The sequence below is a fragment of the Rattus norvegicus genome, chromosome 5, assembly GCF_036323735.1.
Source record: "Rattus norvegicus strain BN/NHsdMcwi chromosome 5, GRCr8, whole genome shotgun sequence".
In the NCBI taxonomy this organism is placed as follows: domain Eukaryota; kingdom Metazoa; phylum Chordata; class Mammalia; order Rodentia; family Muridae; genus Rattus; species Rattus norvegicus.
The window spans coordinates 26,167,355-26,190,758 of record NC_086023.1 but is presented as its reverse complement, the minus strand read 5'-3'; the positions used below and the strand labels follow the sequence as shown (position 1 = coordinate 26,190,758).

General features: G+C 42.1%; 1 protein-coding gene and 1 long non-coding RNA gene across 4 annotated transcripts in view; one reads left to right on the top strand and one right to left on the bottom strand.

Annotated features, from left to right (window-relative positions):
• The window catches only part of Car8 (carbonic anhydrase 8), a 97,053-nt gene that overhangs the window by 9,061 nt on the left and 64,588 nt on the right, over positions 1-23,404 (top strand). For both annotated transcript variants that reach the window (NM_001009662.1, XM_039109403.2), the window contains exon 3: positions 2,964-3,088. In NM_001009662.1, coding sequence (NP_001009662.1) covers positions 2,964-3,088 — 125 coding nt within the window. The remainder of the gene's footprint in view (positions 1-2,963; positions 3,089-23,404) is intronic.
• On the bottom strand, positions 19,446-23,062 carry LOC134478931 (uncharacterized). 2 transcript variants are annotated; one of them, XR_010051701.1, is made up of 2 exons: positions 22,359-23,062; positions 19,446-19,709 (listed from the first exon to the last, which is right to left on the bottom strand). It is a non-coding gene; the product is annotated as an uncharacterized LOC134478931 (long non-coding RNA). The 2 variants fall into 2 exon arrangements; XR_010051700.1 differs by having other exon boundaries at positions 22,566-23,062.

Sequence of the window (23,404 nt, the reverse complement as noted above, 5' to 3'; positions counted from 1 at the left end):
GGATGTCACTGAATAGGGTCCAACAGTGACCATTTTGTTGTATGTACAGTCTATTTTGAAGGATGGATAAAGAGTTCATTAACTTTGACATCTCAAACTAAATTCAGTGTTTTGCCTTTTTAATAGCTTTGTGTGGCCACATGGTATTAGTATGGTTTACTTCTGAGTTAAGCAGCAGCAAAAATGAAAAATACCCAGACCCCGACACCTGGACAAAGCCACCTTTTTGCTTTCTTTCCACGAGGATCAGGCCGGGCATCGTGCCTTCCTCCTATGTGTTCATATGTCCTCACAGCATGTATCGTCAGTGAGGATCTTGTTCCTTCATTATAATTTAATGGGATACAATTAACTGCAGCTAATAAAACTACCACTGTGACCAAGAGTGACTTGGCTTTGTCTGTTCTCCACATGGATGTGAGATCCATGAAGCCAGAATTTCTGTCTGTTTTGATAAAATCTTTGTATTATATGTATTTTATACACTGCATGGTATCATGTTATAGATGATAAGGAATAGTTGTAAATAGTTCCCTTGGGTTTTCAGTATCTTCCTGTCAGACCATAGGCCTATACAGCTTGAGTATAGCCTGCGGCTGGAGAGATTGGTCCATGGTAAGAGCACTTGCTGTGTAAGCCTAAGACCTGAGGTCATTTCCAGTTCCCAGCACCCATGGTAGAAAGATTGCCTCTTTTTTAGCTTATTACACACACAGACACACACACACACACACACACACACACACACACACACACACACACACACACACACACTTTGTGGGACTGACTCACTTCTACTTGCAGAACTATTAGCATTTCCCTTGGATGCTCTTTTCCCTCCTGAGTTGGTAGAAAGGTGACAACCAACCTTGTAAGATACTTTCGAGGACTGCATGCTGTGTGAAACGCCTTTATCTTGCTTCTATTTTCTGCCATGTTCTTTCCTCTTGTTCTCCTTCTAATTGACATTTTTTTTTTCTGGCTTTAGTGCACACAGATTGACGTAAAGCCAGTTAGAACTGGTTAGTAGCTAAGCATCAACCAAACAGCAGATAGCGCTGCCCCAATTCACTTTCTCATCTCTGGAATTTGGGGATCCCGATGAAACTGATCACGGAGAGAGGACTGTCAGGCTCCCGTGCGGACAGTGGTCTGTTTTCTGACTCTTCTTTTAGGGCATCAGGGATGAAGGTGTCAGATATTTGTGTCAAAGAAGATAAAATTCTTTTTTTCAATATCTATTTATTATGTATACATCACACAGCTTTCTGCCTGCATGTACCCCTACGGGCCAGAAGAGGGCATCAGACCTCATTACAAATGGTTGTGAGCCACTATGTGGTTGCTGGGAATTGAACTCTGGACCTCTGGAAGAACAGTCAGTGCTCTTAACTACTGAGCCATCTCTCCAGCCCTGAAGATACAATTCTTAACTGATGCTGTTTTTGAATTAGGAGTTGCTAAAGGGGAAACAAAAATCTGGAATCATTCTTTATTCCCATTGAAATTGGCCATGCTTTACGATACACTTTATTTCAAGTTACAAATATTCTTTCTAGGGGCTGTTAAAAAATACATAAGAAATTGCTTACGTGCAGGTTATCATGAAAATGTAAACTTTAATGTGACCTACTTTGGGACAGAGTTGTAGATCATATTCAAAAATGAAACACTAGATGTGGCCCAGATGGACGAGTACTAATATTTTAACCATTATTACTATTTGATTACAATTTCAGCCGAAGAGTAGACAGAGCAATATATGTGATATGTTGAATGGTCATTGGTTTTTATAAAACTGTGATTATAATAATAGACTGTACTTAATTTTTATTTTAATTTTTAATTAAAAATTTTTTTTCAAGGCAGGGTTTCTTGGGAAAGGGTTGTGGTTGTAGCTCTGGCTGTCCTGGAACTCACTCTGTAGACTAGACTGGCCTCGAACTCACAGAGATCTGCCTGCCTTTGCCTCTGAGTGCTGAGATTAAAGGCCTGTGACACTGTTGCCTGGTAGATTATATTTATTTTTACTTTGTGAGTATGTGTGCACACTCTGTGTGTGTGTGTGTGTGTGTGTGTGTGTGTGTGTTCCACATGTGTGTGGGACTTAAAGAGGCCAGACAAGGGTGTTGGATCCCCTGGAGCTGGAGTTACAGAAGGTTGTGAGCAGCCTCATGAAGGTGCTTAAAACCTAAGATCTTTACAAGAGCAGTGAGTACTCTTAACCACCGAACACCATTCCAGCCCCTGCTGGTTGTGTTAACACACATTCTCCTTAGATATTTTATCTAAGGATATTTATCTTAGATATTTTATCTATACCTATACCTGTTCTTTGATTGAAATTATACTGATGCCAGTGGATGACCCAAGATGTAGCTTACTTCATTGATAGACTTATAGCAAGGGACTGGTTTGTACGCGGCTCTGACTATATTTGTGTGCCTTGGTCAGTGATCAGCATAAAAGTCACGGTAGTGTGTGTATGTGTGGAAACTGAGCAGAGGGCCCATTGGTAAGAAGCAGTACTACTCTTGCAGAAGACCCAAATTTGTTTCCCAGAACCCATGTCAGGTGGCTATTAAGTGTCTACAACTCTAGCTCTAGGGGGTCTGACACCCTTTTCTTGTGCCATGAGCACCTGCACATAATTTAAAATAAATATTTTAAAAAAGTCTCAGGAGAGATTTACTACCTTATCTATTCCTGGAGTATAAAACAAGAAAACTTAAAATATACACATTACTACCACGGCCCTATCTAAATAGCAAACATAAGAAGCGTAGTGAAATCTGGTCAGTTTAAATTTACCTCAGATGTAATAAGATTTCTCATTTTGACTTCTTTAGAGTCCAGGAGAGCTTTTTGGTTCAGCAATAACAGCACAATCACAATCACAATCACAATGCCTCTTGTATGTACAGCCTGGGACAGCATTCAGCAGCATCGTTTTCTCTTTTCAGTTTTGTCAGGAGGACCGCTGCCTCAGGGACAGGAGTTTGAACTGTATGAAGTTAGATTTCACTGGGGAAGAGAAAACCAGCGTGGTTCTGAGCATACGGTCAATTTCAAAGCCTTCCCCATGGAGGTAAGAATAAAAGTCTTATAAAAAATCTTATAACTTAGTAAAGAACTCAGCAATTTATAGAAGGTGTTTGTTTTGAAGGAAGATGTGTAACTCTTCCTAGTAGATGTCAGGTTGGAGAGGGTAATGAACCACTATGTGCCTACTTCCTGGGCTCAAAGTGCACAGGGGGCACAGGTCACAGAGCGATCAGCACTTATGTTGTCTCAGGTCATAGAGAATGAGTGTGTGTGTGTGTGTGTGTGTGTGTGTGTGTGTGTGTGTGTGTGTGTGACTCCCTAAGTAATCCCTACAACAATTCTTTCCTCATGAATTCATATATATTCTTTAACACACACTTGAAGTGGTCTATCTCCCATGGTACTTTTTCTGGGATCCTTGCTTAGGTGGAATTCTTTATCCCCTTTCTAATCTCCCATTGGACTTGATATCGTTTCCTGTCACGTGCTTACCCATAGATTGGCACATGTTGAGTCCACTGACTTCTTTGGCTTCAATAGTTTGAGGACAAGGTTTCGAATTTGTTCCTCTGATGACTCTTACCATTATGGACTGCCGGGTTCATCACAAAGGTCATGAAGTTGAGGGGATGCACCTATCAACTTATATTTCATTCCAGAAGAAATCTCAGCTCTCCTCAATAAGCAGATATTCTCTAGTATCTAAGAGCCTCCCTTCTTTCCTTCCTCCTGCCCTCACTCCCAGTCCTGTGGTTTTGATTAATTTCTAGGCCTTTATACCTTAACTACATCAGACCTTGACTTCACCTCCATGTAGACTCATGTAGATAGTCAACCGCCTAATGGGTTTCTGTTTTGGATACCTAGTAAACATTACAGAGTGAAGATCATCTAGGGCCTTTGTGAAGAAGAACGGTTTTGAGGTTTGCTGCAATACTAGGCCTCTTTCTCTGTCCTCCACACTTTGGATGTACTTCATACTGAGTAAGGACTCATTCCTAGAGGTAAAGAAGCCATGGGTAGCTCTGCCTCCACAATCAGAAATCACTAATATGTAGTTTTATGTACACCTTATGTGGACCGGACAGGATTACACTGGAATATTTTCAGCATTATCTCAATCATTGCTTTAAAATCCCCTCAGACGCTCTAGCTAGTCATTTCATTCAAAAGAAACCCAAGTTTTAAAAGTGAAATGTGAAATGTTTCAAGGATGGAAGAAATACCTAAGTGGCCGTGTATTGAAGAGTACGTGAGGTGTGTCTCAGGAAGTAGCGTCAAGTTTCTGCTGAGGAAGCTTCCATGTATCTCCTTGCATTTTGTTCTTTGCTTTGCCCTGCCCCACATCCCTGGGCATAGAGACACCTTCTCATTTCTACTGCCTTAAAAACCATGACCTGTTACCTCTGGCTCCTGTTCTTTCCCGAGTGCACCTTAGCAAGAAGAGTGTATATACCATACAACATCAAAGAAGAAGGAAGACACCACACGTGCTGTGGAGGATGGGGGTGGGGTGGGGTAGGAGCTGGTCAGAAGGGAGGACAGAGAAGCCATGCCCTCCTGTTGGGGTTGGAAGGTCTGTGTCACCATCTTGTTCTAATCAGTCTCAAAGGCAGAGGGGTCCTGGCGGAAATGAGCATAATGGGGCAGCAAGAACCACAGGTTCTGCTTGTCACACAGTTCATGGCGGGCCATGCAGAAGTTTTGCTATTTTGGGGTCAGCGGTCATCTGGGCAGTCCAGATGAGATTTCTGATCTAACATTCAGGCAGGTTTATCTACTCGGCGCTTTAACTGATCCATTCCTCTAAGTGCAGGCAGTGGTTTATTTTGAGTAAAGATTAAATTCTGGCAGTGAGGCTCTGCTTCTGTAGAGATTTATATTGTGGATAATGGAATTACTTCACTCTTTCCAGTGTCGTTAAGGGGTGGTATTTGTATGCTTTGTTATCCCAGACTATCCTTGGGGCAGTCCCAGGGAAAATGCTGACATTAGTCATCTGTCCTTTGCTCAGACTGATTTTATTGGTGTGTCAGTGCTGCAGCCTCACAGGGTTTAGAGGAGGGTCTCTTGCACTGTAGCTCTTAGACTTGAAGGACACAGAGGCTAGGGTCATAGTTCCATGCTTTAAAGCATCTACTGATCTCCCAGAGGACCCACGTTCTGTTCCCACGCATCTGTGTCAGTTGGCTTTCAACTACTTAGAACTCCAGCACCACATTCTTCAGACCTCCATGGGTATTGCTTTTGTGTGCAGTAGGTAGGTTATAGTAAGACTGAGAGGAGCGGCTCTCCCCAGTAGGCCTTGGATGCTGTCTGACAAAATTTTTAGCCTTTTGACTGGCAAAAATTTTGTTCACAACATATTCCAAAAGGTTTTTATGTGTCAGGATGTTGGGTCTGGCTAGTCACAGGGTGTTAGGTGGGTCGTAGAGGGGGGTCACAGAATGGCTCTTTAGTCATTAGACTTTGGAGCTGCCACATTCCAATCTGCTGCCCACTCAGCCTTTGGAGATGCATTTTCTTTCCCGGGATCGTTAGTCTTATAGGCTTCGTATTCTGCTTCTCTCTGCCAGGGAGCATCATTTTCTGGCTGCTCAGAAATATCCCAATGGTAGACTGATTCTCTCCGTCAATCACTACCAGTGTTCGCACAGAAAATGCTACTCTCACAACTGTAGGGGGCGTTGCTTTGATTTCTTGCTGGGCCAATCAAAAATAAAGTCAATCAGGAGCCCAGCGTATGGCCAAGTTTTAGTAAGAATGTCCCTCACCTCCTGCCCATTATTTGAGAGAGGGACTTTAATTGTTGGATTTAGGAAATATATGGTCTCAGAGTAACTCATAGACCTGAATAAATCGGGCAGGTTAAATATTTCTTTCTCTGAATCCCTCCGGGTTTATGGCTACGAGATCATAGCCTCCTCCCCTGCAAAGATGCCCTATAGAACTACCCATAAAGCGTTTCCTTGTGTGGTTCTTAAGTCTTGATTTCCAAAGCTGTCATGTTACATAAATGAGTAATTTAAAAAAATCCCTCTCTCCTGTTAATCTGTGGAGTTACTTTTGCCTCTACTATTTTTTGATTAAAAATATTTATTTTTAATGACTTTTTGGCCTGGGATAGAACATGCTTAATAGTATTTATAATGTCATTATTAAACATTAACTAGTGTCAGCATTAAGGCTGGCATTAGTGTCGCAAAAATGCAAATGAAAACATAAAAAACTTGACTGGAAGACGGGAATGTACGGTTTTATAACTGTGGACCCAGAAGACCATACTAAATATGAGTTAAGGATACGTGAAGCCTCAGAGACAGATCTAACCATGTGAGAGTCAAGGAACTTCATCAGGAGGGTTTATGAACAAAGTAAAAGACAAACACAGCCTGAAGGGAAACAAGATCGTGTACAACATGTGACGCACTGTGTGTCCTTACGATTCATGTGAGGCCCTCTTAACCTGCAGTGGCCGGCAAATGAAGGCATCATCCAGTTAACTGCTGCTGTCTGACGTATGCTCTTTAGATATGGGAGAAGAGTGAAATATTAATGTCTGGAAGATAAGGCTTCCTATACATTATTGATGGAAGGTTTAAGCCTGTAGACTTAAAGAAAGACTAAAGCTGTGGCAGTGGCCAACATTTTTTGTAATATTCTTTAAAATTTTTATGTAGTGTATTTTGACCATATTTATCCTTCCCCAACTCCTCCCAGATCCTCCCTGTTTTTATCATTTCTAGAACATATGTTATTAGATCACTTCTCTGACCGACCCTTAGAATTTTCTGAATCGTGTCACTTCTTTTTTTATCATTAATTAATTCTGCACTGATTGTTTCATGCACGTATATACTGCATCCTAGTTATCTCCCTTCTTCCCTCCTGCCCCTCTCACCCCTTCTTCCCTATAGCTCTTTTTACCATACTTAATGGTCTGTTGTCCTATTTTATTACCGTTGAGATTACCCAGGGCCATCTGTGTGACTCTGGGTTTAGAACTATCCATTGTCCAGTGGGCTCAGTAGGGCATATACAACTGAGGATAACACCTACCCCTTTCCAGAATGTCAGTAGCCAGTAGTTCTGCAGTAATGGGTAAGGCCCTACAAGGGCTTCCCTCACCCATGGCTGACTGCTGGCAGGGCTGGTCTTGGGCAGAACTTGTGTGGATAACCTCTGACGACGTGGTGAGCCCTGATGTCTCAAAGGTGGCATTTCATAGCCCTTCTCCCTGTCATTAGTCAATGGGCTTCTACATTCCTTTACATCTTTTTTGATGCTCCTTGAGCATGAAAGGGGGGTGCTTTAAATGTGTTTAGGGCCCAGCCCCAAGAGGTTATCATCAACATCTAGGGCATCTCTGAGCCTCTGCACTCACCACTGTTCTCTTTGAAGAGAGGCTTCTCTGATTAGGGCTGAGAGCAACATTTGTCTGGTTTTAAACAGGAACTTAGGAGATAGTGTGTCTACCTCCCTTAGGCATGGAGTTTTGACCAGGATTGTAGTACTACACGTGGGTTCCTTCTTGTGGGGCAGGCCTCTAATCCAGTCAGGGTACTTCGTTACCTCTGTAACAGTTGTGTCTCTATCACAAAGGATGCTGTATCCTGTCTGACAGGTTAGCATTGTAACTTGTAGGGTTCACAGTTGCCTGTGACCACTGGTGCCTTTTTCTCTCCCCAGGCACCTGTGTAGCACCTTCTAGAACTCTGAAAGTTAAGTACCTCAGTTCCAGCCTGATTTCTTTATATCCAACACCCACTTTTTTCTTTCTCCATTTAATTTTTTCTTTGGAGGCAAGTATATAGCCCAGTCTGACCTTGAACTCAAAAATCCTCCTGCCTCAGCTACCTGAGCTCTGAGTTTACAGGCATGCACCAGCCTGGTGGGTTTAGGGCAAGCGTTTAAAAAGCTCATTACTCTTTCCGTTTTTCTTGCTACAGTCAGATGCAGGATTGTTGTGGGGGATGGGCACTGTTCTACACACACTAGCATTCTGAGCACTCTGGTGTAAGAGTGCCTTTCACAGTGGGCCAGTGGTGGTGTTGTGGTACAGGCCCTTGTCTTTATCTAGGTTACATTTAAGAAGCTGCTCTTGTGTTGTGTACTCTGAGTGGGCTAGGTGATGGATGAGCTGAAAACCAGCTGCTTATGGAATGCGGAGTTCAGTGAAAAAGAAGACTCTGGCAGAGCGGGGACCCTTCTCAAGCATTTTGGCCCTCTTGCCCCCTCTACTGAGACAAGTGCCAGCTCCTATCATGTCCTATGTTCCCCCTTTCTCCTCAGGGGAGTGGGGTATCTACCATGAATTGCAACCTTGGGACAAATGATCTGGTCTTTATAGTCAGCACCTCCAGATAATGTTTGTATTTCCCATGAAAATGAAAAGCATACTTCCCCTTCATCATTTCTTTACCTCCCTGAAGGAGAATCCCAGGAAGAGCTCACCTGGTTAGCAAAGGAATTAGGAGTAAGTTATTTTACTTCTAGGAGCAGCTCCCAGAGAGCTTCAGGCCAGTGAATCTTTTCTAAGATTCACTGACTTCCATAAGGAAATACAATACGGATACTTTATGGCAGAATATGGTAAGAATTAGATATAGAGACTCAATAGTCAAAGAATTTCAGATTTAAAAGGTACCTTTGAGACTAGCTATCCAAATGCCTAATGCAGGACAAACCTCTGAGGTTTGGAAGGGTCTAGTATCTTGTAGTACTTGTTGGAAATATGATGCATGGTCTTGATGAAGCATGGAGGCTGGTTAAACAGTTCATGTAAGGGAGGGCTGTCCTCTTAAGGGCTGTTCTTGCTAGTATATCTGATGGACACACAATCGAGGAGTCATTCTCAATACCTGACCTGTGATTGGTTGTTGTAACTGCAGCCATTTCAAGTACAAAGCAGACTTTGACATCAAGATCCCAGTGGAGGAGTAAAGGTAAAGGGCCATGGTCATGCGAAGGTGGGACGTCTGCTATGCCTTGAGAATGCTGTACTTAGTGGACAGCCTGGCTCTGCTTACTCTGCACCTCCCAGGTCTGAAGAGGGAGGCAGCTAGGATCACGGTTCTCAGAAATACCTAAGAATCAATGTCAGCTTCAAGGGGAACCTTCTCCCCAAGCCAATTCTTAGGAGGAAAATAAACAAAATTGGGATTTTCTTTGCACACATAGTTAATATTTTGGAATGCTGTTGCTTTGACGGTGAACAGTTGCCATCCTGAGGAATGAAGACAGCTGCTAAGAGAAACTCTGCAATTTGAACATTCAGCTCCAATGGTCGGTTTTATTATGTCCAGTGAAGTCTTATTGTTTTTCCATGAGGAAGAGTGTCTTGTCTTTGACTATAATTATTGATTAGTATTCTGGTATCCCCCATGGGCTCACATATTGTGATCCTGCCTAAACTGGCCACTGCCTCTCCAGTGGCCACAGTTGTAGAAACTCTATTTCATTAACAAACAAACAAATTTTATGTTGCCTGATTTCTACCAAGCACTCACCTTTTTATTCCATTAAAATAATGGTCTCTGCTTTGATCCAGCATATTTATCTTTCTATTTATTATACTTTTGTGTGTACAGAAACCTACCAGGTTACTGACTAAAAGTTATGATGTTGAGCAAACAGAAATGTTCTTGAACCTGCACTGCACTGTTTGGGGGACCCAAACTGTGTGTGGGGGCACCCAGTGGGGGCTTCCTTCCTCCCTGTCTGACCTTTTCTTGGCAGTTACCTCTGATTCTTTATCTGCAAGCAGTTCCTTCTTTATTTCTGTTTGAAGATACACAGAAGGTTGTTTTGTCAAGCTAAATTTGGAAGAGGCATTTATATTCTGGCTGACTTCATGATACAAAGCAAATCAGTGTAGACCCGCAATATTCATGGGTATGTTATTAATGCACAGGTAGCTATAGACGAGTTTACTACAGACTGATAGTCTGTAGTGAATCATGTCTCATCTCAATATGATTTCAGACAATAAACATTAATTTTGATATTAAATCTTTAAATGAGCAGCTCTCTCTAAGCCTACGTCTCTTTGGGCATACCTTTTATCCATCCATCCATCCATCCATCCATCTGAAAATACATTATTAAAACCTACTACTCAGGCCTTTGACTCAATACTGGTGAGGAATGCAACGTGAAGCTTGGTATTGTTCACATTACGGGGGAACTCGAACGTAGTGTATGCGATTTGCTTCCTCTCCAGTTTTGTCCTAAAAGGAAGACTATTTAGAAAAGATGAATGTTTCTGTGATATAGAAGGATCTCAGCCCTTTAATCTGCCTGTGCAATATATAAATTCTGATCATTAGGAATAACAAGAATACTTTTTAAAGACATTTATTAGAATGCAAACATCATTTGAGGTGCAGATGTTTGCCAACCGTATACAGTATTAGCTAGAGTATGGGGGACATTGTACCTGCCACAACCCAGGCACAGGCTATAGTGAGATATATTAGTTTCAGTAACCCAACAAAGTTAGAACCAGTGAGATTTAGGTCAGAAAGTATTAACAGGGCAGAGTTAAGTAAGGAGGTCCATTTAGGAACCATGGCCAATTTGGCAGGAATGAGAGAATCTTGATTTCATGTAAGCTCTTCAGTCTTGAATAAGCTAATAAGCTGACTCCAGATTCTACATTCTCATGTAATGGGCAACAATTTAGCTCAGAAATTGGCAGGGCTAACCCTTCTGTCATTCCTATGACTAGGAAGAGATAGGAGAGACTTAGAGGTGATGGACCTTAAGTGGTTGTGACAAAACATTTGTAGTTACTGCAAATAAGACACACAGTTTGTTCAGGGATAAAATGTAGAAAGCCTTTACTTGATCCTTGTAGCTTCTCCTTCCACTTCAGCTGAATATATTAGCGTTATAATCTAATGACTAAGCTGTAGTCAGTATCCATTCCCAAAGCCCTCTTTCTTGATGCGTTTTTGATTATGATTAGTATGCATACATACAAAACAGAATTCCCATCATTAGCTGCCACTGATCTAGAGACCATGAGACCTGGAGAACAGAGCTGATAAATAAGGCAGACTTAAGTCTTGTGCAGTAGCCAACTTTATTTGGAGCCTCAGACAATTTATACTCTGACAGTTAGGAAAGGTCATGTGAGGGCTGGAGAGATGGCTCAGCCATTAAAGGCTAGGCTCAGAACCAAAAATATAAGACAGGTCATGTGAGTACCGTTCATGAGAGAAGCTGTATGCAATCACGGTGACAAGCCTCATGTGGCAAACACTTGTATTTCCATAAAGGCATAAAAAGCCAGTTTAAATATTTAATCGAATAGCAACAGCAACAATAATGACTAATTGGAAGCCTGCTCTGATCTGCCATCCCTCAGAGGAGAATGAAAACACATTCCAAAAACAATTATGTGTTTGAGGAGACTGAGGTCACAAGACTCTTGTCTCATTTCTTTGGGGCTCTCTCACAAGCCCTCAGAATTCTCCTCACATGACTCCGTTCCTGGACCGGGTTTCTACAGTTAGCTGTTTGGTAGTGAAACAGACAACTGCTCTGGGGAGGATAATGGTCTATCAACGTGAAGCTGCTGGCTCAGTGAGAGGATGTTAGAAGACTTTTAGCTTTGTAACATCTTAGTCTGACAAACATGCAAGGTTTTCTGCTTTACGAATTGCAGTTTAGGTACTGGGTGTATGGCACGGAGGCAGAAAGCCTGCCTGGTCTTTCCCAGATTCCATTTTCAGAACGGTGAAAAAGGAAAACAAGAGAAAGATGTTCTAGGACAATTGCATTTTTGCTAATTCTTGGATGTGCTTAATATTTTTTCTTTTGGTTTCACAGGGCTCTACACAACAAAAGTTCATTGCAGAACCTTACCATAATGTATACAATATTCTCAGACAGAAAGACTTTTGGGAGAGGGGCATGATTTCCCAGAATGCAGCTGGCCCAGGTGATGTGTGTCGTAAGAGAGAGTGCTATTCTGATTTTAGTTCACTGCATTTGTTGTTTGGTTCCTACATATTTATTTAACTTAATTTTTTCATTGATACAACATAAAAATACATTTGCCCCCAACAATGTGAAATAGTACAAAACTGCAAAAACTAGTAATATAGGGTTTATAAAGATGGCTCAGTGCGCAAATGCTTGTCATGAAACAAGAGGACCTGATTTTGTATTCTCAACACACAGTGGTAGGAGTCTGTGTCCCTAGCCTCAGTCCAGAGTGCAGAGATAAACGGATTCCTGGCTTCAGTGTAAAGACTTGTCTGTTAAAAACCAAAAGATGGCTAATCACTGATGAAGCCATCCATAATCTTTGGCCTCCATAGGCACTTGCATCTCTCTCTCTCTTAGACACACACACACACACACACACACACACACACACACACACACACACACACACGAACACGTATTGCCCCCTCCAACATTGAAAAGACAATACTAAGAGTCTGGTGTTTATTCGATAATTTCTAAAAGCATTCCATGATCATTGTTAGATATATTGTATTCAATGTAAATGCTGTAACTTAGGGCTGTGGGTTACTCTGTTATTTAGAAGCCCCAAAGGACTTAAGAAATAGAAATCCATGTTTCAAGTTAAATATAACATTAACTATAAATGGAAGATATTTAAGACTTGACATGTAGCAGGAGGATTTTTTCCTATTCACTAATGTTTGTATTTGGAGACCCCCACAGCAAGAAAAATTCTCTGAACCCTGTCTAATAAGTCAGTGACCTCTACATGAAATGACTTATTTAGTGGAACTCTGGAATTGGTGTATTTCCCTGGAATATCCCTTGGGAACTCTACATTGGTGAGCTCAGTGAGGAGACCCGGAATTGAGTGTCCCCCAAGTGTTCGCTGAACTGTAAATGTACACGTCATCGTGAGAATCTCTGGATGGCCTATAAAAACAAAACACCTATGTGGCAAGAGGAAATATGCTGGGGGCGGGAGGGGACTAAACAGTGTGCCTGGCCAGTTAGCTTATAGGCAGGAGAGAGGGTAGGGCTAATTGGTTAATTTCCTGAGTAGCTTAAATTCCACACAGACTTAAAAGAGGAAAAAGGAGGAGGAGGAAGGGGGTATTTGGGGTAGAGAAGAGGTCAGGCTTTGTTTAGGGAAAAAAAAACCCTCTTATTATAGAAACCAGGAACAGGGAAGACATGCTTCCTGTTAGTTGCGCTGATTCCTCAGATTTTTCCATCCTCTATAGGGATCATGCTCTTCGCTCACCCTGTAAGGCGCCATGGCACTAGACACTAGAGAGACCACTGTTCTGGGAGTCAGCAAAGGCTGCCTGTTTCCTTTACCACAGACTGGCTCATCCTAACCATCTGTGAGCCCTCACGTCCCTTTAAAAAGATTTGGAGGTGGGGTGGGCAGAGATTAGCTAGGATTTAGCTTCCCTGTTTCTTCTTTCTAATCTATTAGGTAGGTTTTACCCAGTCCACCCTCTTAGCCTGGGCCAATCACTGAACTGTGGGTACTAACAAAGGGTTCTGTGTGGTTGTCACACTTCACAGTGACCTTAAAGCCACCAATTGTCCTCTTAATTTGGATTGTACAGCAGTGAAAATACTTGGTAGTGAGTTTCAAAACGAATACCACGTATCCACCTTCTTCCAGAGAACAGATACTTCAGGTTTTTTAATCAGCAGGCTTTGTTCATAGCGGACTCACCAGCCCTGCTGAGTGGTTTTCAATCTTGCTCTACTGAATTAAAACCTCGTGTGTATGGCCGCTGGGTGAGTCACAGTGGAAGGAGGACCATGATGCTCATAACTGTTTGTCACCTTTTGCAGCCCAACACCATCAAGCGCTTTCCTTAGGAGGGTTTGTATTCAGAGGCAGCTTCCATGCAGGCAACACAAGCAGGCAACACAAGCAGGCGAATCATGCATTAATTACTTTTGAATCACTGTGATCACGTCACCTGACAGAAGTATACTGAAAGAGGACAGATATATTTGGGCTTGGGGTTTGAGAGGGTCTCAATCCATCCTAGTAGAGAGGATGTGGCAACAGGAGTGTCTGGCAGAAGCTGTTTTCACCCCGGGGGACCAAGAAGCAGGAACTGAAAGCCAGGCCTAACCTGTAAAGGTTTATTCCAGTCCCCCACTTCTGTCAGCCAGCCTTCATCTCCTGAAGCTTCTGCAGCCCCCCAGATAGAGCTAGCTGGGAAGAAGCACTGAGACCATGGGCCTGTGGAGAATGTTCCAGATTCAAACTGGAGCAGTAAGAGAAGAAGTGTTTCTGAATCTTGTGTCTATTGGGAAGGAAGACACTGGAGGTGATGCATTTTGGTAAACACATGTGCGTGTGTGTGTGTGTGTGTGTGTGTGTGTGTGTGTGTGTGTGTGTTCAATGCATCAGCGCATGAAAAATATGAGACACAAGAAGACAATTTCTTTTCCGGGGATCTTGAGTACCAAGAAAGAAACATATTTGACACCTGGATGGTTGTTAAATGACATTGTAGAGCAAACCAGGATAGACTTAGGAAGTAATGACTGTGTGTTCACTGTTGTGCTTGGGGTTGACAAGGATGACAAAAAAGTACTCATTCTCCACAGGGTGGCAGACATATTCAAAATGACTGCTTGTCTGAAAAAGGCTTTTAGGGTGTGAGTGCAAAAGATCATAGAATGGTGGAATTCTGCTAGGCTCAGAGAAAACTAGAAAAGAGTGGTGTCTTAGTTTGGATTTCATTGCTTTGAAGAGATACTATAACCAATACAACTCTTTTTTTTTTTTTTTCGGAGCTGGGGACCGAACCCAGGGCCTTGCGCTTGCTAGGCAAGAGCTCTACCACTGAGCTAAATTCGCAACCCCAATACAACTCTTATAAAAGCAAACATTTAATTGGGGCTGGCTTGCAGTTTTAAAAAGTCAGTCTATTATTATCATGGTAGGACACATGGCAGTGTCCATGCAGTGTTGGTGTTGGAGGAACCAAGAGTCCTACATCTTGATTTGGAGGCAGCCAGGAGGAGGGTCTCTTCTACCCTTGGTGGAACTTAAGCATTGGAACCTCAAAGATCACCCCCACAGTAACATACTTCCTCTAAAATGGTCACACGTCCTCCAGAAGGCCACACCTTCTTCTTTTTTTTTTTTATTAACTTGAGTATTTCTTATATACATTTCGAGTGTTATTCCCTTTCCCGGTTTCCGGGCAAACATCCACTTCCCCCCTCCCCTTTCTTATCGGTGTTCCCCTCCCCATCCTCCCCCCATTGCCGCCCTCCCCCCAACAATCACATTCACTGGGGGTTCAGTCTTAGGAGGACCCAGGGCTTCCCCTTCCACTGGTGCTCTTACTAGGATATTCATTGCTACCTATGAGGTCAGAGTCCAGGGTCAGTCCATGTATAGTCTTTAGGTAGTGGCTTAGTCCCTGGAAGCTCTGGTTGGTTGGCATTGTTGTTCATAAGGGGTCTCGAGCCCCTTCAAGCTCTTCCAGTTCTTTCTCTGATTCCTTCAATGGGGGTCCTGTTCTCAGTTCAGTGGTTTGCTGCTGGCATTTGCCTCTGTGTTTGCTGTATTCTGGCTGTGTCTCTCAGGAGCGATCTACATCCGGCTCCTGTCGGCCTGCACTTCTTTGCTTCATCCATCTTGTGTAATTGGATGGCGGTATATGTATGGGTCACATGTGGGGCAGGCTCTGAATGGGTGTTCCTTCTGTCTCTGTTTTAATCTTTGCCTCTCTATTCCCTGCCAAGGGTATTCTTGTTCCCCTTTTAAAGAATGAGTGAAGCATTCACATTGTGATCATCCGTCTTGAGTTTCATTTGTTCTAGGCATCTAGGGTAATTCAAGCATTTGGGCTAATAGCCACTTATCAATGAGTGCATATCATGTGTGTTTTTCTGTGATTGGGTTACCTCACTCAGGATGATATTTTCCAGTTCCAACCATTTGCCTATGAATTTCATAAAGTCATTGTTTTTGATAGCTGAGTAATATTCCATTGTGTGGATGTGCCACATTTTCTGTATCCATTCCTCTGTTGAAGGGCATCTGGGTTCTTTCCAGCTTCTGGCTATTAGAAATAACGCTGCGATGAACATAGTGGAGCACGTGTCTTTTTTATATGTTGGGGCATCTTTTGGGTATATGCCCAAGAGAGGTATAGCTGGATCCTCAGGCAGTTCAATATCCAATTTTCTGAGGAACCTCCAGACTGATTTCCAGAATGGTTGTACCAGTCTGCAATCCCACCAACAATGGAGGAGTGTTCCTCTTTCTCGGCATCCTCGCCAGCATTTGCTGTCACCTGAGTTTTTGATCTTAGCCATTCTCACTGGTGTGAGGTGAAATCTCAGGGTTGTTTTGATTTGCATTTCCCTTATGACTAAAGTTGTTGAACATTTCTTTAGGTGTTTCTCAGCCATTCAGCATTCCTCAACTGTGAATTCTTTGTTTAGCTCTGAACCCCATTTTTTAATAGGGTTATTTGTTTCCCTGTGGTCTAACTTCTTGAGTTCTTTGTATATTTTGGATATAAGGCCTCTATCTGTTGTAGGATTGGTAAAGATCTTTTCCCAATCTGTTGGTTGCCGTTTTGTCCTAACCACAGTGTCCTTTGCCTTACAGAAGCTTTGCAGTTTTATGAGATCCCATTTGTCGATTCTTGATCTTAGAGCATAAGCCATTGGTGTTTTGTTCAGGAAATTTTTTCCAGTGCCCATGTGTTCCAGATGCTGCCCTAGTTTTTCTTCTATTAGTTTGAGTGTATCTGGTTTGATGTGGAGGTCCTTGATCCACTTGGACTTAAGCTTTGTACAGGGTGATAAGCATGGATTGATCTGCATTCTTCTACATGTTGACCTCCAGTTGAACCAGCACCATTTGCTGAAAATGCTATCTTTTTTCCATTTGATGGTTTTGGCTCCTTTGTCAAAAATCAAGTGCCCATAGGTGTGTGGGTTCATTTCTGGGTCTTCAATTCTGTTCCATTGGTCTATCTGTCTGTCTCTGTACCAATACCATGCAGTTTTTATCACTATTGCTCTGTAATACTGCTTGAGTTCAGGGATAGTGATTCCCCCTGAAGTCCTTTTATTGTTGAGGATCTTTTTAGCTATCCTGGGTTTTTGTTATTCCAGATGAATTTGCAAATTGTTCTGTCTAACTCTTTGAAGAATTGGATTGGTATTTTGATGGGGATTGCATTGAATCTGTAGATCGCTTTTGGTAAAATGGCCATTTTTACTAAATTAATCCTGCCAATCCATGAGCATGGGAGATCTTTCCATCTTCTGAGGTCTTCTTCAATTTCTTTCTTCAGAGTCTTGAAGTTCTTATTGTACAGATCTTTTACTTGCTTGATTAAAGTCACACCGAGGTACTTTATATTATTTGGGTCTATTATGAAGGGTGTTGTTTCCCTAATTTCTTTCTCCGCTTGTTTCTCTTTTGTGTAGAGGAAGGCTACTGATTTATTTGAGTTAATTTTATACCCAGCCACTTTGCTGAAGTTGTTTATCAGCTTTAGTAGTTCTCTGGTGGAACTTTTGGGATCACTTAAATATACTATCATATCATCTGCAAATAGTGATATTTTGACTTCTTCTTTTCCGATCTGTATCCCCTTGACCTCCTTTTGTTGTCTGATTGCTCTGGCTAGAACTTCAAGAACTATATTGAGTAAGTAGGGAGAGAGTAGGCAGCCTTGTCTAGTCCCTGATTTTAGTGGGATTGCTTCAAGTTTCTCTCCATTTAGTTTAATGTTAGCAACTGGTTTGCTGTATATGGCTGTTACTATGTTTAGGTATGAAGGCCACACCTTCTAATAGGGCCACTTCCCAATGGGCCAAGTGTATTCAAGCCACCACAAATGGATTTTAGAACCAGGTCTTGATAGAGGAGTAGGAGCTTGCTCCATTAACAAGGCTAAGAAGGCTGTCTCTGGGCTAAGGTGTAGCATTATGTAGGGCAGGAATTCTGAGCTTCATCTGGGGTGAGAAGGGACCTTAGATATCCTTGAGTTGCTAAGAATTAAACTCCATTTCCTGGAGGGTACTCAGACGTACAACTACCTTTAAGCAGGTAGTGTGTCAGGGTGAGATTAGGGTGCTGGAGCAGGAATGGAGCAAAAATCAGGGGAGATGAGGGATGCGTGTGTGTGTGTGTGTGTGTGTGTGTGTGTGTGTGTGTGTGTGTGTGTGTGTGATGTGTAGAAGATAAATAAGCTAGACAGATTAGAACAAGCCACCGGGATGCTGAGAAATGGAACAAGGACAATGGAACATCCCTGAAATGAGTATTGCAACGGTGGAGTCCTTACAGACATAGTATCCCTAATCCAAAAGAGTGGCCGACAGAAGTGCTTCTGATATGAGCATTTGGAATATGTGCATCCAGTAGTGAGATATGATGGGTTTGGACACAAATCTAAACAGGAGATTCATACACATCCCTTACATGTTTTACACACACAGCTTAAAGGTGAACTTTTACTGTATTTATAACACACATGAGACAAAGTAGAAGGCGTGGCACTTTCTACTGGCAATGTCATAGTAGTTTGAAAAGGTTTTGGATTTTGGAGTTCAGATGTTGGGATGATGGAAGATCAGTGTGTAATAGGAAGGAATCGAGTAGGGAGACAGTGGGTGGAGCTGCTGAAGGAGTCGGCAGGTTTTAACAATAGAGCCATTGTTATCTTGTAACTGTCTACAGTGCTTTTAGATCTTCCAACTTTCAAACTATGGAGAGAACAGTAGTACGAGGTCCTAGCCCCGGGGGTATTGATAAAGATGCCCTTGGCCACTTCTCAGGTAAAGACATGACATGTAGGAAGTCATATATAATTTGAGTCTCACATAGGATAGTAATGTCTCCCTGTGTAACAATGTGGATTATTCAGCAAAACCATTAACTTTAGTCCTTATTTATTGTTAATTGCGTTTGATTTGTATTGTTAAGGAGGGCAGGAAATTCAGCTTTAGAATGTTCCCTTCGTTTTTTTTAGTCCAAGCATCTTAATTTATTCGTTCCCACAGGAAAATGTGTATTTCTCCTTTGGTTTCCTAGGCAAAATCTACCACACTCTCTCTTACCTGGTGATGCTTTTGGAAGGGCTTTATCTTGATACCCTTGTTCCCTGAAGTTATTACCACCTACTGCTGTTGACAGCTGCTTCCAGAGTCTCTGTTTATCTACTTCATTACCTATGGCATTTTCCTACATAGATATCTATATTTTGTCATGTGCTCAGTAAAGGGAGGTCTCATAACTTTCGTGCTTTCATATATATTTTTAAAAAGGGAAGAATATCAAGATTTGGGACTGAAAGCAGCAATCGAGGAAGCAATTGGGTTTCTTGCATTTGCCTATATCAACCTTTTAATAGAGACCTGATTTTTTACTCAGAAGTGAAAACCAGTTTTGTGCCAAGCAATGCAGAATTTTATTTAAAGTGATTAGAACTTGTCTTGCTGGTGGTCCTGGTCCAGGGAGAAAGTCATTCAGGGAATTAGAGTATTGCTTCTTGTTTCCAGCTGGAGGACTTCTTACAGGGCCGGAGTTGACTTCAGAAGCTTATAGGTTTCACCTCTGAGCAAGTGAGTGTTGTGTCCCATGGGACTCGGAGATTTGAGAGAATGGCAAACGATGACACTCTTCTCTCCAAACCTCTGCTTTGGAGAAGCTAGAAAAAGGTACGAGAAAGGCTGATCGAATATTAGAAGTCATTTTGGCATGATGCCCAGTAAGCATGTATATGATATTTTTCATGAGTTGGGTTTTGAGTGTGAGGCCTGGGGGGCGGGGGGCAATGTTATTAATGATGCAACTGCACGGAGACCAAGAGAACCAGAAGAAAGTTTTCAAGGTCGAATGGTCATGCTGGTGTTGTGATTGGTGTCAAATTTAAAATAAGCTCAGTTAGATCCTAAGAATTTTTCATACTTACTGGCTTGCCTTGCATATCTTACAGGACAGCAATTCTTGGCAGACAGTGAGTTTTAAGTAAATAAAGCAAGCAGGTAAAAGAGTGAAGAATAGATGAGAGAGTTCTGGGCATAGTGCCAGGTACTGAGGCCATGAAGGTGACAGGGAGGTCGTTTTCCTATTTTGGAGACTTCCTGTTTGCTATCTCCAGTGCTTTCTACTCAGAAAGCTACATGATTTGCTACCTCAGTGTCTTTGGGCCTCTATTCACATGTCATACAAACAGAAAGGCAAACCCCAGCCCTCTTCCTCCTTTAGCTGGTTTCCCGCTACATCCTTCCATAGAAATTTGTTGATATAAACTTAACTATATGAAATATGTGCAGCTGTATAGTTCTATATTGTTATACATGTATAAATGCAGGAATGCTACAATTTTATAATTTCATAATATATATGCTGGGTTTAGCATATATAGAAATTAGGTACCTGGAAATGAATTTAGAATGGCTGGTTAGGGACAGAGAATGGAAGTGTGACTGTCAGGGCTTCGCTGAAACATGACTGTGGTCAGATGTTTGGTGTATACGTGGGGACTAACGAAGAACTGTGGGGTATTGCTGTGCAATATTTCAGTTACGAGTTCTTTATTCACCCACTAAACATTTATTGGGTGCTTATTATGTTTGTTCCAGACAGTTTTCAGTACTGGTAAATTTCATAGACAAATCACAAATCCACACCCAGAAGACTTTGTCTCTACTGCTGTGATTTCCTTGGGCAAAAGAGGTGGCACACTTTAAAGGATCATTGTTAAAAGATAGGTGTGATTGTTTATGTGACCTCCGGTGGGATGGCAGAGAGGAAAGGGGGAGTAAAGAGTAAAGGTGGGGAGAGAAGGACCTTCAGAGTCTGAGTTCGTGAAGGCTTTAGAATTTGCTTGGAGGTCAGAGGGAAGTGGAGCTTGTAACTTGGGAACCGGAAGAATGGTGGAGGTCTTGGACAATGCTTCGGTGTGAAATTAGGATGTAGAGTTCGACATATTTTGAATCTGACAGTTGCTATTCATTCTGTCAAATGCCCAGGAAGGGGCTGGGATTAGAACAGAGCAGACTAGATTTATGGGAGTGGCTGATATTCACTCATTTATCTCTTTCAATCATGTTCTATGGAAGTGATAACTCCAGGAACACAGTGTCCTTTCTTTGCCCAATGTCATTGGTAACAGTTACAATATTAAGGGGTGTCCTGTTACCATTGCTTATTGGTATGACAGGCATATGGAATGTTGCTTAGCAAGCCTAACCACGGAAGACTTTGCCAAAAGAAGTCTTGATCCTAGGGAATGACTGTTTTGTGTGCCTAGCCGCCATAGTAGGAGCGATGCTACCTTAGTAGCAAATTATTCTTAGTTACGCCCACCATCAGTTCATTTTTTGATATTTATTAAGTACCTCTGAATAACAAATTACTGCCAATATAACCCATACATAGGTATTTAGAAAAATATTTATGTGAGTGCAAAAGACTTGTTTTAATATTTAGGTATATGACCTTAAAATGGCTTCTGGTGATAGGGTTTTTCTTTCTTTTCTTTTTTCCTCTCTCCTGGTTGTATGTGCATGCATGTGTAATATATGCACATATGTATATGTGTGGAGGCCAGAAAAGGATATCTAATACTCATCCTACTCTGCCATAGCATATACAAGAGCACATCAAGGACAGGTTCAGTGCTGGGTGATGCAGCTGCTCACTGCTATGACCACTGGCTGTTCCCCCTCTTTAACGGTCTGTTTTCCCATTTGGCTTAGGAAATGGTGCCATCTGTGAGCCTCAGTCCTGATGATTAGTTCTTAGAAGTGAGAGAAGGGCTTGTATTCTTTTGCAGTTTATACAAATGTCGAGTTAGTGGCTAAGTATACACGCAGACTCTGTATTACAATTTCAGAAAACTTTCTTTGCCCACAGCCCTGAAGCAGTCATTCTCGATCCCTTCTTCCTGGAGTCTAAGGCCGAGTTTCCTTCTCCTAGAGAGTTGCCTGCTTAGAAAGTTCACATGACAAGGACTGTGCCTCTGTGGAGTTTTCTGCGTTTTGTCACTTAGCCTAAGAAAGGGGGAGCTCCCAACACATTGTTCCTTGGTGTCACAGAGTGTTTTGTTAGGTGGTCATGCTTTGATGATCTGCTTATTAGCCGTTAGATATTCGAGTTTCCATTTGGTGTAACACATGCACATATGAGTAAAGTGACCTATGAATTGTGTTACTCTGTGCACATGCTTCTCTTTTTCTTTGGTTTATATACTTGAGATAGGAGTTATTGGGTCATATGCTGTCTTAGGATTTCTATCATTGCAATGAAATACTCTGACCCCCCAAAAAAGGCAATTTGGGGGAAAGCTTACACTTCCAGGTTGCCGTTCATCACCAAAGGAAGTCAGGACAGGAATTCAGGCATGGCAGGGATCTGGAGGCAGGAGCTGATGCAGAGGTCATGGAGAAGTGCTACTGCCTTGCATCCCCCGCCTTGCTCAGCCTCCTTTCTTATAGAACACAGGACAAGAGCCTAGGAATGGCACCACCCGTAATGGGCTAGGACCTTCCTCACTGACCTCTAATTAAGAAAAAACCTTAGAGTTGGATCTTTTGGAGGGATCTTCTTAGTTGAGGCTCCTTCCTCCATGATGACTCTAGCTTGTATCAAGTTGACATAAAATCAGCAGGACATATGCCAGTTCTCTGTTTTGATTCTAGAAAGTTCTTCTCCTTCCAAAGGTCACTTGGTGGCTGTCCCAGTCCTATGAATGGTGTATGTAGATCCTGATTTCTCTGCACCCTGACTAACATGCCATTAGATTGTTGACTAAAGCCATTCTGGAATGTGTGAATCATACATTCTAGAATGTACGATAATGGCTTTCAGTAACATTTTTCTGATGGTTACATTATATTGAAATCTTTCATGTGTCTGCTGACTATATACCTTTCAATTCAAAGACTCCTCACACTTTAGAACATTGAACTGGGCTGGGATAAGTCTTGTTGTACAACATTTGCAGAATGTGTGAGGCCCTGAGTTTAACCCCAATACTAAAGAGGAGATGGTGGCATGGGGAGGAGGAGGGAGGATGAGGAAGGGGTAAGCGAGAGAACAGAAGATGGATAGAGACAGTTAGGAGGAGCCCAGAGCAATCACTCTTACACACCTGTCTCATACCTTGCAGGCTACACACACTGTTGTTAGGTAGCCGGCGGGTGGAGCCTAGCAGAACTGTCTGTAAGTCAACAAAGCCCTCTACTATAAGCAAAATGTCTGCTTCACTACACCTGACCATATCCTGAAGTGGTAATGTACACACTTTACCATTTACCTAGTCAAATAATTTGACTTTCATTACTGCCGAAGATTTAAAAGGCTTATTGTTTAAAAAATATCTATTGCAACCTCATG